The 14,986-nt window shown below is 45.6% G+C and overlaps 1 protein-coding gene across 1 annotated transcript; it reads left to right on the forward strand.

Annotated features, from left to right (window-relative positions):
- The first annotated feature begins 10,047 nt into the window (after positions 1–10,047).
- On the forward strand, positions 10,048–14,687 carry SLC25A4 (solute carrier family 25 member 4). Its single transcript, XM_069573275.1, has 4 exons — positions 10,048–10,704; positions 11,978–12,464; positions 12,970–13,110; positions 14,176–14,687. Exons 1-4 carry the CDS (start codon positions 10,594–10,596, stop codon positions 14,331–14,333), a joined length of 897 nt encoding a protein of 298 aa, XP_069429376.1. The 5' UTR covers positions 10,048–10,593; the 3' UTR covers positions 14,334–14,687.
- Positions 14,688–14,986: the final 299 nt, after the last annotated feature.

Here is a 14,986-nt window from a genome sequence, read left to right on the forward strand (position 1 = left end):
GGATGGTTGGATGGCATCACCGACTCAATAGACATAAGTTTGGGTAAACTCCCAGAGTTGGTGATGGACAGGAAGGCCTGGCGTGCTGCGGTTTATGCGGTCGCAAAGAGCCTGACACAACTGTGCGACTGTAGTGAACTGAACCACCTACCTGGATTTTGCTGAAAGAATTAAATGCTATGATGGCTGTAAAGGCTTAAGTACAGTGTGCAGCACAAAGTCAGGGCTAAGTCAAGTTTAGGGGGAGATCAGTGGCCTGCAGGGTGGCAGATTCTACAACCGAATCAAGGAACCCTCTGGGAACGGATGAGGGGCCAGTGCGTGTGTGTGTATCCGACTCAGTCGTGTCCGACTCTGTGCGACCCCATGGACTGTAGCCTGCCAGGCTCCTCTGTCCATGGAACACTCCAGGCAAGAGTACTGGAGTGGGTTAGGAGGCTGGATTTAGCAAGTTCATAATGCAGGTGTTTCCGCGTCTCACGGATGCAGGACGAGCATCCTGTGCGCGGCCGCGGAAGCTCGGCGGCGCTCACCCTGGGATGCCTGTTGCCCGCCAGTACCTGCGGGCGGGGGCCACCGGGGGCCGCCCCCGCCCCGCACCCCCCCACCCCACCCCAGGGAGCCACTGCGAGGCTCTCCGGGCACAGTCTTCTCCTGCTCAGGTCCGCGCGCAGACCGCCCTAGGGGAGAGGAAGGGGGCGCGCGCATCCCGGACCAGTGTTCCAGGCTGACCCGCGCTCCCCAGCGGCCTGTCGGCGCCGCCGGGAGTCCGCGCGCGCCGGGCTCCTGGGGCTGAAAGTCAGGCGCTGAGAAGGCAGGAGGCGCTGACCTCTCTCACCCGGCTTCCTCCCGGCCTCCCTGCGGCCCGCGCCGCGCCCCTAGAGCACACACCCTCGGCCGCGCGGCCCGGCCGCAGGTCCCCCGGAGTCCCCTCTCCTGTTCCGAGGAGCCGGGAGGCGCTGGGCGCCGCTCCCTGCAGGGATCGGGTTGCCACGGCAACACGCCAGCCCCAGCATCCCTCGCGGATCGCCTCTCCAGAAGCCGGAGGCAGAGGCCTGGCAAGACGGAGAGGAGCGAAGAGTGCAGGAGGTCGGCTTGGGGCACCCCTGGCTGTGTTTGCCGCCCCGCGCCCGAGTGCACCCCACTCCCTCCCCCAGGGGAGATGTGATCAGGACACAGCAAGAAGGCAGCCATCAGAAACCAAAGTTTTTGATATACTGGATTTGGGACTCCTACCCTCTAGAATTGTGAGAAAATCCATTTTTTATTTAAGCCAAGCAATCTGTTGCGTTAAGAATTTTCTTATGCCATCCCTCACAAACATAATGGCCGTATGAGATCTCCCTCTAGTGGCCACATTGAGTAATGCTATGACATTCAAACTTTTTCCTGAGCGTTTACTATTCAGGACAAGCTACACATATTTGATCGCTGTGTCAATTCCTTATTCATTTTACTTTAGTGTTTCCTGCAGCAGGCAGTAAGCTGGCATCACAGTCCAGAGAGATACTCAGTGCCTAAATAGACCAAGAGGGGAAACTTGGCACTCTCAGAAACTGGCAAAACCGTAGCCACCTAAAATAATTAACCACCAGCAAGGCAATGGCACCCCACTCCAGTACACTTGCCTGGAAAATCCCATGGACGGAGGAGCCTGGTGGGCTGCAGTCTATGGGGTCGCGGAGAGTCGGACACGACTGAGAGAATTCATTTTGACTTTTCACTTTCATGCATTGGAGAAGGAAATGGCAACCTACTTCAGTATTCTTGCCTAGAGAATCCCAGGGATGGGGGAGCCTGGTGGGCTGCCATCTATGGGGTCGCACAGAGTCAGACACGACTGAAGCGACTTAGCAGAAGCAGCATAGTGTTATTAGCACCTTGATATGTAACTCAGATACATATATAATGGTTGACATAGAATATTCATGGTAAAAAGTAATGTATATTGTAACTTTCAAGGACATGAACAAGGAGGACAAAAAGAAATTATAAAATAAAGTAGCAGAAATAAAAATTTTAAAGATGCGTAGTGATTCCTTTGCAACTTCCTTTGAGCCTATAACTATTTCAAAATAAAATTTTAAAGATACCAGTGGTCACAGCAAATGGAAATGGATCCAGGCTCTCCAACTAAAAGATAAAAGTATCAATTTAGACTTTTTTAAAAAAGGAAAAAGAAAACATACCTCAAACATACAGCATGGTTGAAAGAAAAGGAATAGAAAAGGAGAAACTAGACAAACGCGAACCAAAGAAAATCAGTTATTGCTCTGTTCCTTTAGGAGATGGAGAATTTAGGGGACAAATATCACTACAGATAAAGAGGACTGAAACTTAAGGATAAAAGCTAGATTCACCGAGAAGGTATAGCAATTCAAATTTTATATGTCTTTAAGAACAAAGCTTTAAAATATATAAAGAAAAATTTGATGGAACTACAAGGAGAAACTGACAAATCAACCCCTGAAGTGGCGATGATTTTGCACGGCAGACACACATTGTAGACACTGTGTTTCTGCTAGTTTACTCCTGCTTTATCTGATGAAATTTCAACCACCTGCATTTCATAGTGCTCCACAGAAGATAGGGTGGGCTTCAGGCGCTCCATTATTGACAAATTTAAGAGCTAGTGCACTAGACAGAAAGAGAAAGATGAATACCATATGGCATCATTTATACATGGGATCTAAAATAAGACCCAGATGACCTTATCTACAAAATGGAAATAGACTCATAGACAGAAACAGACTTGCGGTTGCCAAGGAGGGGAAAACGGGGAAGGGATGGGTTGGGAGTCTGAGGTTGGAATATGCAACCCACTCCATTTTGCCTGGAGAATCTCCATGGACAGAGGAACCTGGCAGGCTGCAGTCCATGGGGTCACAAAGAATCGGACACAACTGAGCGACTAAGTGCGCACGCACACATATTACATATGGAATGGATAAACAACAGTGTGTTACTGTATAGCACAGGGACCTATGTTCAATACCCTGTGATAAACCATAATGGAAAATAATATATAAAGAATGTTAAAAAGATGTATTCTTATATATATGTGTGTGATTCATATATAGATAAATCACTTTGTTGTATAGCAGAAATTAACACAACATTGTAAATCAATTATACTTCAATAAAAATAAATAAAATGTCACACAGTTTCATTGTAAAAAAATAAAAGAACCAGTGGATTAGAAACTTAAGTGTGCTATTTCCCTATTCATTTAACAACCATTTGTTGAACAATTATTATGTTTAACACATCATGGAGCTTATATGTTAAAAAGAGTCAGTTACTGCACTTATTTAGTTTAGCCATATAATGAAAATGCATAAAGGCTACCCTGGTGGCTCAGTGGAGAAGAATCTGCTTGCCAGTGCAGGAGATTTGGGTTCAATCCCTGGGTCAGGAAGATCCCCTGGAGATGGAAATGGTACCCTACTCCAGTATTCTTGCTGGAAAATCCCATGGACAGAGAGGAGCCTGGTGGGTGTCAGAAAAGTCAGACACAAGTTAGAGACTAAACAACAACAAGAACAAGGAAGGCATAAGCTGGAGTTTTGCAGAGATTTATAGCGTAAACCACCCTGAAGGTCCTCCCTTCCCCAACTAAGTCTTCTGCATCTCCTTCTTAAAGAAATCTGTTTGATGGGATGAACCTCAGTGGTTTCCAAAATCATGATATGCCTTTAGTATATTGTTTTTTAAAACTAATAAAATACTATTGTAAGTATAAAAGTTGCCCCACAAACTCAGCGGACTCCATTCTGCCGAGCGGTGGAAGAAGTTTGGGTTCCCGTTTACTTCTCCACCGCCTTTGGATGGATTCCATCTACATTCCAGGGATGTCTGACGGTAGCGCCAACGCTGGGGAGGAAGGGCGTGTGGCCTGGATTTCCCGGCGCTGGCCCCAGCTGCCAGGCCCTTCCTTATTCCCTTCTGATCTCGTGTCATTGCCCCTCAAGGTCACGCCCGACACTCGCCTCATTTTCAGCCCCGGGGCTCTTCGGATCTGGCTCGGCCTCAGCTGACTTTGGTGTCCTTGGCTACAGAATGTTCTGGGGTTGCTCCCCCACCACGCGGGGGCAGGAGGAACACGCTGGGGTTTTCTAGAGTCCTTCACGCACACAGGCTAACCTGCAGGGGCCTGGAATGTGTTCTCCTGTTCCGTTTCATGCTGAATGAACTCTGCAAGGCTGTCTCTGGTCTGTGTCCTAAAACTCCACCCAGCCGCGTCTCCCTGGCTGCTCGCTGCCTCCCTGGACTGAGAAGTGAACAGGGCCTGGTCTTCTCAAGACCCAAATGAACATCTCACTCCTTGCGTTCTCTCTAGCGCCTCCTTTCTCCCCAGGTCCTGGAACTTGATATAATTTTTGGAAAGGTGTGGGATCGGCAAGGAGTTCTGCTTTCCCTCTGGTACTCTACCAAATCTCCTGTGTAGATGTGATTTCTTTCTCTTCCTTGGGAAATCTGAATGTTAACAATAGACTCCTTGTTTTCTTTGTTTTCTGAATGTTTTCTTTTTTGGAGGTAAAGACAGAGTGTCTTGCTGACTGAAAAAGGAAAGAGAGGGTAAAAGCAAGTATATGGAGAAAATGACATCCTATATTAAAATAGCAACATATTGCTATTCAATAGTACAGATGAACAAAACAGGTCTCTTAGATAACATCTATTAAACACTGATTTAAGTAATAACAGGAATAAAGCAAGTGTTATGAAAAAAAAAATCCTAGGATAAGGAAACACTAAATACTGGGGAAACCAGCTCAAAATGTACTTAGAAAACCATCAAGTCAACTCCAGGTGAGTAGTGGCTTTATTCATAGAAGCCATAATTCGGTGAAACCAGCAAGTCAGTGAAAAATGAAGTGTGGATGATTATGGTTGGAAGACATTATTACACAATCATAGAAATAAGTGTAACTGTACTACAGAAGACTGAAAATGCTTACCGGGGTCATGGATAAAGTAAAGGAGGGGTACTATGATTGGGTGGGTGAGAAGAAATTATGGATCTCTTTAGCAAGGGGATACCCACCCCTGCTTGTGGGAGACAGGCTGCTGGGGCTAAAAGCATGCAGGTTCCCTGCCTTCAGCAACTGCTGAGCCAGCTTCTCCAGGGTGGAGGGCCTTCTGGAGAAGAAATCCCTCTAAACATCTTTTTTTTTTCATGATTCAGGGGTTCCTCTGCCTCCAAAATCACCTCCTTTAAGTAACAGTGCCTGGTACTTCCCTGGTGATCCAGTGGTTAAGAATGTGCCTTCCAATGCAGGGGACACTGGGTCACTCCTTGGTCTGGGAGGATTCCACGTGCCTCAGAGCAACTAAGAATGTAAGCCACAGTTACTGAGCCTGGGTGCTGGAACTACTGAAGCTTGCACGCCTAGAGCCCGTGCTTTGTGCAACAAGAGAAGCAATCACAATGAGAAGCCAGTGCGCTGCCAGCGTAGCTGTCACCCGCTGCAACTAGAGAAAGCCCATGCACAGCAATGAAGACCTAGTACAGCCAAAACAAGTAAATGAATAATTGTTTTCGAGTTAGAATGGATTAGGAAAAAAATTAACAATGCCTAATATCTTTTTAAATAAAACTTTTGTGTCATAAGCATTCCTAAAATGTTAAGAACACAAGTCTGATTGGGGTAGCACATGAAAGTCCTACTTGGATCTTGTCCCATGATGTCGGAACAGCCTTGCAGGCAGCACGTGTATATTTGTGTCTGCCGAGTGAGCTTCTTCAGGGCAACAATCTTACCTTTTTGGTTTTTGTATCACCAGGGCTCAACAGTATTTGGTGTCTAGACTAGGCATGCAAAAATGCTTGTTGAAAGATGAAAGGAAGTGAATTTGAATGAATGATGTGTGAATGGTTCAGGTAATTTCTATTTTGATGGATGAAGGTAGGAGGAGAGTAGATACCCAAGGGAGTTTATCATTAAAGGGTTAAACGTTTCTACAATGAAACAATGGGTTAAAAAAAGGACACATTTTGTAGTTGCATAATTTTCTTGGCAGGAGCTAACTAGGAACTGGTAGTTGGAGTGTTTTGCATGAATACACATGATTTCTGAAGGCATGTGATGTGTGTGTGCACTTCATTAAGGGCTTGACTATTAAGATTCTTATAAAGAGTTTGTTAATTAAGGTATTGTTCTGATTAATGGAGCTACCCTAAGTGAGAATGGTAGAGAAATAATGCATTTGTTTTGATTGGTCTTTTTGAAACAATGCATCAATGTATGGCTTAGAACCCACTATTACTATTTGTTCTGGTCGTAAACTTCAGCCCTAAGCAAAGAGGAGTGAATTCTGAAAATTTATTTTTTGACCATAAAAGACCATACATGAATTGCTGAATTTCAATCAAAAGTATTTAGCTGACTACACGCAGGCAATTCGTTAGCCCCATTGTCAGCAAGTTCTTAAGTGTTTTTGTTTCTAGTGTCATTTTCCTCTTTAGTAGCTCCCAGACTCTAGCTCCAATTTGGTAAAAAGAAAACACTAATTCTTTCAAAGCTGCCACTGGGACTTCCCTGGTAGTCAGTAGTTAAGACTCCAGTGCTTCCAAAGCGGGGGCACTTAGGTTCGATCCCTGGTGAGGGAACTAAGATCCCATGTGCCGTGTGGTGTAGCCAGAAAATTAAAAAATATATATATTATATATTTCTATTATCTATTGTATTTTATATTATATATAATATATAAATATTATATACAAAATACATATGTGTGTGTATAAGCTGCCATTAAAATCCAAAAGACTTTCTCAATACCCTACTCTCTTTTCTATGTAACCCTCCCCCCACCCCACCCAAATCTCCAGGATACCACGCCACATTTGAAGGCAGACTTTTCTCTCTTATCTCAGATGCCGTGTCCATTCTCAGGCTGGCAGAAAGCCACCACGTACTGGGATTGGCGGGCAGACACATGGTTCTGCTGAGCACCATTCTCTCCCCTGCCTGTGTAAAGTGATACCCAGACCCTGTGACCGCAGACAGCTCATGCTCCTGGGGGCATCTGAGGCCTCTCTTTTCTGAGAAAGTCCACGGAAGGAAAGGACAGTGTACGGATTTCCATGGAAAAACCCCTGTCAAGGATTCCAGCTACAGCTCCCCTGAGGTGACAGGAGAATCGGACAGAAGCCAAGGAGAAATACGGTATCTCCCACTTAGAAAATACAAAAAATTCTGATCAGTAAAATGAAGTGTAACGAAGACAATAAAACTTCTTGAATCAATATGCTAATTTAACGTAAACGTCTGTTATGTTTAAATAATTGAACACCTTGACGGTAAAAAATAAATCCAGGCATACAGGCAGATAAAACTTTTTGTTTTAAATGGCTGTGGAATCACCTATAAAGTTGTTCTTCCTAGGCTGATGTTGTTCTTAATAGACTAAAAAAACAGTTGTTTTTAAAGACTGATGATCAAATAAATGTGACTGGTGATTTCCTAAATTAAAGCTATCATAAGCACTTATACAACAAACTAGAATTAGTAATATAAGAGAAATAATGGGGAGGAGAAAATGCCTACTTGAAAATCAGTGTTGGGTTACCCAAGAATGGTATGGAGAAAAATGAAGTTGGATTATACCACTTTATAATATGTAATGCAGTGTTATATTTTTAAAAAATGACTATCAAAAGAAGTAGAAGATAGACTAATTATGATTTAGGGCAAACAGACTAGTATATCTACAAAAGAGATACATTTACACCAGAACAGAAAGTATATCATCATATTCTGGATCTGCTCCTATTTAAATAACATGATTAAAACAATGCAAGAAAATAAATATTTTAAAAAATGAAAATGCTCAAAACATATTTATTGTCCCAAATCTATAAAGAACAGTTGTAAGTATAAATACTCTGCTTTCATGCCATAAGTAGTCAAGGAAGATTAAGATTTTAAACAAAAGATAAATGCTAGCAAACTAAGTTGAAACATGTGGAATATGTATAGGTTCATAGTAATTAACGAGGTGCAAATTAGAACTCATAAAATGTTACAAATAGCAAAAAGATCTTTCTTTTTTTAAGTCATTGTTGGTGGAGGATCTGTGGGAAATGAGCCTGTTTACATAGCTGGTGGACTCCACATTTCGTCTTCCTCTTTTTTTAAATTGAATTATAGGGAGGCCTGGCATGCTGCAGCCCATGGAGTCATAGTCAGACACGACTGGGTGACTGAACAGCAATGTACTTGATGTACAACACTGTATAAGTTTCAGATGCACAACATAGTGATTCATAGTTTTTAAAGGTTATAGTCCATTTACAGTCATTATAAAAGATTGGCTATGTTCCCCATGTTGTACCATATTTTGTAGCTTACCCCTTACCCCTCTCTTGCCCTGCCTCCCTTCCCTCTCCCCACTGGTAACCACTAATTTGTTCTCTGTATCTGTGAGCTTGTTTCTTTTGTGCTATATTCACTAGTTTGCTGTAACTTCTAGATTCTACATAAAAGTCATATTGTACAGTTTTTCTGAAGAGCAATTTGTCAATCTGTAGCAGGAGCTAAGAAAAAAATGTTTAAAATGTTCAGTCTATTAAGTTCATCTTGGGGATACATGATAAGCAAAAAATTGAAGGGGAAAATAAAATCTGTGCAGAAGTATCTGTATAGCAGCATTACTTTTCATAATAAAAACAAGAAACATCTCTAATGCATAGTTAAAAGAAAAATGGTTTAGACAACTGCTCTGTATCATCAGAATGTAATTAATTACACTATTTAATTAAAATGACTAATATGTGGATTATGTTGATCCACAGAAATCTCTATGTGAAGCTGTGATAAATCTGAACAAGTAACAAATATGTCCTTGGCTGAACTTATTTCAGCCATGGACGTATTTGGGGGTTCTTGGGGACTGAGCCATATTGAATCCACAGGGACAAACTTGGTTCCTGGTACTCAGTAAGTGCTCAAGTATTTTTTGAATAGATGCATAAATGACTTTTCTGTTTATGCTGAATTCTTGACCTTCTTCCTGACCTTGGTGAATGTGCACTCTCATACAGCTCACCTGGGTTTCTGAACTCTAGCCTGCTCCATCCTCAAATAAATGTGTACCCTTTATGGTGCTGGCATCCAGCTAAGTGACCTCTGCTCTACTGAAGCCTCCAAACCCAGGATGACACATGGCTGCTGCTCACTCAGTGCCTAGCATGATGTCTGTCTGCACCAAGCTCATGAAAAAAAAATGAATTAAACTTTGTCCAGTGTACAAAGGAACATTAACAAACATGGCAAGAGATTGAATACTGAAGAGAGTTTAGATCAATCATTCTAGGGGAAAGAACAGCTGTATTTGAAAAGTTGTATGATTCTATGAACTGTCAAAAAATAAGGAAAATCAAAGTTCACACTAATTTATTTTCTTAAATACAAAAACTAATTGCAATCAGTTCCCAGAACTAGATAGACTATATCTCCCCAAAGCCAGGTTTCTATTTAAAAAGAGGCAAAAGCAGTCAAGCATTCGACCTTCTCTTACTTAACATTCCCCAGTCATCCGGCTACTCCGATGGGAAGGGTAACAGCATCGACTCTCAAGAAGCTGCCAGCTGCCTGCGAACATTCTGCCCAGAATATTTGCTGAGATTCTATTGAGAGCAGAGTGGAACATTAAACCCTTAAGGGATTAAAAAAAAAAAGAGAGAGACCTATAAGGTCCTCGTTATTTGAGTTATCAGGGGCTGTGTATCATGGGGTGACAGGCAGATCCAATAGACAAACGACACACACACATACTAAATACTTGCTAAGTAAGTGTTGACCTAGTGGCCCCCCTACCACTCGGCCTGTCCTGGTGGCGCTGAGTGCCGGGCACAGGAACACTTGCTAGTGGAATGAATGATTGACCGATCTGAATGGACAGAAGAGGGGATTCAGCAGGTTGCCACATTAGATGAAGCAATCACAGCATCAAGTGACGTTAGTGTATTTATTCTGGCGGATCTTAATTTATTTGTGAGCGCACACGACTCTTTAAGGGCCCGCATACAGGCAGGGAGCTCTGGGGAGGGACACAGTAACAAAGAAGAAAAGAGAGCCTTCCACGCCTCGGCCGGGGGCGGGTCGCGTGCAAACCCGGGGTTAAGGCGAGCGGGGCTGGAGGCCGCGGGTCCCGTGTCCGCGTCCAGGTCGGCCTAGGCCTCCTGTGCTATAAATACAGCGGCCCACATGCTGCAGAGACACGGTGTTCCTTGCACTCGCGGGACAGATAACATGAATTTGCCCTTTAAACGTCCCGAGTACAGGCACAGCCCCTAGCCCACCCCTGCCTCCCGGAAGCGCCTTCGCCCCCTTTGCCCTCTGCAGAAGAGGGGGCGGGCCAGGAGGCGGGGCTCCGAGCACCCGCCCAGCCAATGAGAGGGGCGAGCGGGGCCCTGGGGCCCCCGCCTCCTCTCGCGATAGCCTGGGCGGGGTATATAAAGCGGGCAGGGGGGTGAGGTGAGCGGCCCCTTTGCGTCGCGCAGGGTCTGGAGCAGGGGAAGCCGGGGCTGCCCGGGCGGAGACAGCGAGAGCGCGTCTCGCGGAGGCGGTGTGCGCCCGGCTGTCACCATGAGCGATCAGGCTCTGAGCTTCCTGAAGGATTTCTTGGCCGGCGGCGTGGCCGCTGCCATCTCCAAGACTGCTGTCGCGCCCATCGAGAGGGTCAAACTGCTGCTGCAGGTGAGGACCTTGCGGGCGCGGCGAGCGGGGCGCGGGCGCGCGGGACCGGGCGCGCGGGGCCCCGGCGAGTCGCGGGGCTCGGGGCTGTCCCCCAGATCCGCGCTAGGCCCCGGGCCCGGCGCACGGCCTGCACGAAGGGGAAGGTGCCCTCTGCGCAGAGACAGGTCCAGCGTCAGTAGCGGATTCCTGGTGTCGGGTGGCGCCCCGCGTGCGGGTGTCTATATATGGAAACCCACCCCGAGTAGGTTGCAGCCAGCCAGATCCTGCTCCGGGGACAGCGCGGGCACTCAGGCCTCTTGGGTCAGCCTCACCTCTTGATTTTCAGACCCCCTTGCACCCTCTTCTCAGCATCCACCTTTTACGATTAACATCATCGAAATAATTACTACTCAAGATTATTACAGTGTCCAGTGTGCCATGCTATAGCCGACATTATTCTATTATTCATTCATCTTGGTATGACCTCTGTAAAACAGATACTGTTTCCCCCATTTTGCACATAAAGGAACAGGTCTTGAGAGACCAACACTTTTCAAAATAAACTCAGATGGCCTTATTCATCCTTTCCCCAAATCTTTTCCTCCCCAGCCCTGATCTCTGAATGGCTTGTTCTCATCATCTCACCGCCCCGCTCCCCCCCCCTGCAAAAAGCAAGGACCCCTCCATGAGGAACTGGGCATTCTCAATTTGGGAGTCAAAATGATCAATAACAAGAAAAAACCCCAACAAATGGCCCACAGCAACAACTCCTCAATAATTGATTATTTGGATATGCTTGGAAAATGTCAGGCTCCAATGCTGAGTGGATTCATTCTTCTTTACTACTCAGAGATTGTGTCTTCAGGGACACTAAAGAGAGACTGAGGAATCCTCACCTCCTGCCGATCATATCTGTCAGATCAGAGCAGGTGTCCTTTGGGCCAGGGATCTTTAATTATTTCTGTCTCCCAGTAATAAACCCCTAGTACAGTTCTGGCACCTAGGGAAAATGCAGCAAATCAATGTCTCCCTTTACGTAATCAGATCATCCTTTTCAGTGTATTTTGGAGAACTGTTTCTCTCAAATGCCCTGCCCTGGTAATTGAGGCAAACTGGGTTTAGGGGACTCAGTGTCCAAGTAGCTAAGACCTCGGTTTACTCAGTGTTCATTTGATTTCCCCATACTTTTTAAACAAGGAAATCAAGAAGCACAAACCTTGTTCTCCTGCCCTCTTCTCTCGGCCCTCCCTGTCCCCCCTATCTCCCTCCTCCCCCGCCCCTCTCCCTGCTGCAGGTCCAGCATGCCAGCAAACAGATCAGTGCCGAGAAGCAGTACAAAGGGATCATTGATTGCGTGGTGAGAATCCCCAAAGAGCAGGGCTTTCTCTCCTTCTGGAGGGGTAACCTGGCCAACGTGATCCGTTACTTCCCCACCCAAGCTCTCAACTTCGCCTTCAAGGACAAGTACAAGCAGATCTTCCTGGGGGGTGTGGACCGGCATAAGCAGTTCTGGCGCTACTTTGCTGGTAACCTGGCCTCCGGTGGGGCAGCTGGGGCCACCTCCCTCTGCTTTGTCTACCCGCTGGACTTCGCTAGGACCAGGCTGGCTGCCGACGTGGGCAAGGGTGCCGCCCAGCGGGAGTTCACTGGTCTGGGCAACTGTATCACCAAGATCTTCAAGTCTGATGGCCTGAGAGGCCTCTACCAGGGTTTCAACGTCTCGGTCCAGGGCATCATCATCTACAGAGCCGCCTACTTTGGAGTCTATGATACGGCCAAGGGTGAGAGAAGGGCATCAGGGGGTGCAGAGCTGAGGAGGATGTGTGCAGAGAGGATCCTGAGGGGTGTCTAACTCATAAAGGACTTTGTCTTGTTAATCTCACTTTCCCCTAGTCCCTGGGCTAAACTGCGGAGGTGGTGAGGTGGGGATCAATAGCTGGGGGACTCTCCTTGTCCTCTCCTGAACTACCCTGGCCTTAAGTTACTCGGAGAGGGCAAACGGGGTGCCTGGCTCCTTTTATCAGTTACCAAGTTTAACTTGGAGCCACTTCAACACGGCCTGTGCGCGGGGCACCGCTCGGGCTTTGCGGGTCCAGGGAGGGTTGGCGGCACCAACTTGCGTTGGCTGCTTGGTTACTCCTGAGACACCCCTCACGGGGCAGGCTTTTCTGGGAGGGTGGGGCATGGAGTTGCAGTGCCCTGTTCTCCGTCCCCACCTGCTTTTTGCTCAGCTGCTTGGAGGAGGAATCGCGTCATGGCCATTTGGCTTCTTGGCTCTGCCCACAGGGATGCTGCCTGACCCCAAGAATGTGCACATTATCGTGAGCTGGATGATCGCCCAGACTGTGACGGCGGTCGCGGGCCTGGTGTCCTACCCCTTTGACACCGTCCGCCGTAGGATGATGATGCAGTCTGGCCGGAAAGGGGGTAAGCCCGAGACCCATGAGAATCTTACTTTTCTGCTCAAGAACGCTAGTCAGTGCTCTTTACAGCCTGCATTCTTCTAAGTTGTTAGAATTGAGATAAAAATTTAAGAAAGATTGTGATGAATCCTCCCTAATGTTCTAAACTATTCCTTTAAAGATTTGGTTTGTTTTTATCAAAGAAGTAAGAACACCAAAAATGGGATATTGTTTGGTTCACCTGGTTTGTGAACTTAACTAGGTAGCTAGCATCATAGAGGCCTTAGGCCTTTTTCCCTTAGAGCCTGGGTGCAGAAATTGAAGTAATCAGCTAGTTTATTTTTAAATGTTTCCTACCTAGTTTTACACGTATTATTGGGGAGAGTGATTTAGCTGGGGGAGAGATGGCCTCCAGCAGTTTGTGGCAATAGGAAGTTTTGGCTTCAACAGGTTGAAACATAAGAAATTGCCATTGTAACAGTAAGAAACACCGAGTATAATTAGTTTCATCTGCTTCAGCCTACCTCACTTTGACTTTTCACTTTCATGCCTTGGAGAAGGAAATGGCAACCCACTCCAGTGTTCTTGCCTGGAGAATCCCAGGGATGGGGGAGCCTGGTGGGCTGCAGTCTGTGGGGTCGCACAGAGTCGGACACGACTGACGCGACTTAGCAGCAGCAGCAGCTTCAACCTAATAATTGTATCTCTTGCTTTGTAAGAGTATAATCTGAGATTGGATCTCAGTTTTCTCATAAATAATAAACAGGCCTCCCCCCCCCCCCCCCCCCCGCCTCCAGCTTAATACTTCTGCTCCCCACTGCTCCCTTCGTGTTTCTCTGTTTGGCTTATGTGAATTAGCTGGTTCATTGCCCATTTTTCACTTGATCTTGAGTTGAACTAGGAATCTAGAGACCCTACCCAGCAGTTATGCGAGGGGAGGGGCTGTCCCATTGAATGTGCTTACAGCTGGGCAGAAGACTCAAAGTGACCTTTTATAACACTGAAAACAAACTGTGCAGGTGTCTTTCAGAAGAAAAGTCTCTTTCCTCCAGAATTATGCAGCCCTTACCAATGATGTTTGTTTCCACAGCGGATATCATGTACACGGGGACAGTGGACTGCTGGCGGAAGATTGCAAAAGATGAAGGACCCAAGGCTTTCTTCAAAGGCGCCTGGTCCAATGTATTGAGAGGCATGGGTGGTGCTTTTGTATTGGTATTGTATGATGAGATCAAAAAGTTTGTCTAATGTGATTAAAACTCGATTTCATTGGTTCCAGATCCATTGTGTGGTTTAATAGACTCTTCCTAAGGGGAAGTAAAAAGACAGATCTGGGATGAAACCAGATTGAAAGGAATACCTCAGAGGGGGGAAAAAAAGCTTGAGTATTCATTAAACCACAAATGTATTTTATATTTATTTTACATTTAAATTTCCACAGCCAATAGAAAATAACTTATCATACTTATATAATTAACTAAAGAACTGATCATGAATAACTTAATGTGAAATGTCAATAAAGACCACTTAATGCATGTTCTCTATTTTACTGAATTCTTATTAACTGCCAAATGGATTAAAATCATGAGACCATAAATCTTATTTCCTAGCATGACTCATTTATATAACTCAGTGGACAAGCTTCTAAATATCAGATATTACACTGTGTTATCATGTGAACACCTAGAGTACTTCAGAGTTATGGTTTTCAAACTGAAATAGGTTATGTTCTTTCTCTTCACCTTACACCATACTGCTGTAGCCTCGTAGTGGTAACATGGATTGTGGCTTCCATAATCTCAGCGTATTTTTATGCACTTTTCACATAGTCTTCAGGAATTCTGAGATTCCACTAAAAGCTTTAAATCACAGTTTCAGGAGCTTTGCATGGTTAGGAAGGG

This window comes from Ovis canadensis, chromosome 26 (genome assembly GCF_042477335.2).
Source record: "Ovis canadensis isolate MfBH-ARS-UI-01 breed Bighorn chromosome 26, ARS-UI_OviCan_v2, whole genome shotgun sequence".
NCBI lineage: Eukaryota > Metazoa > Chordata > Mammalia > Artiodactyla > Bovidae > Ovis > Ovis canadensis.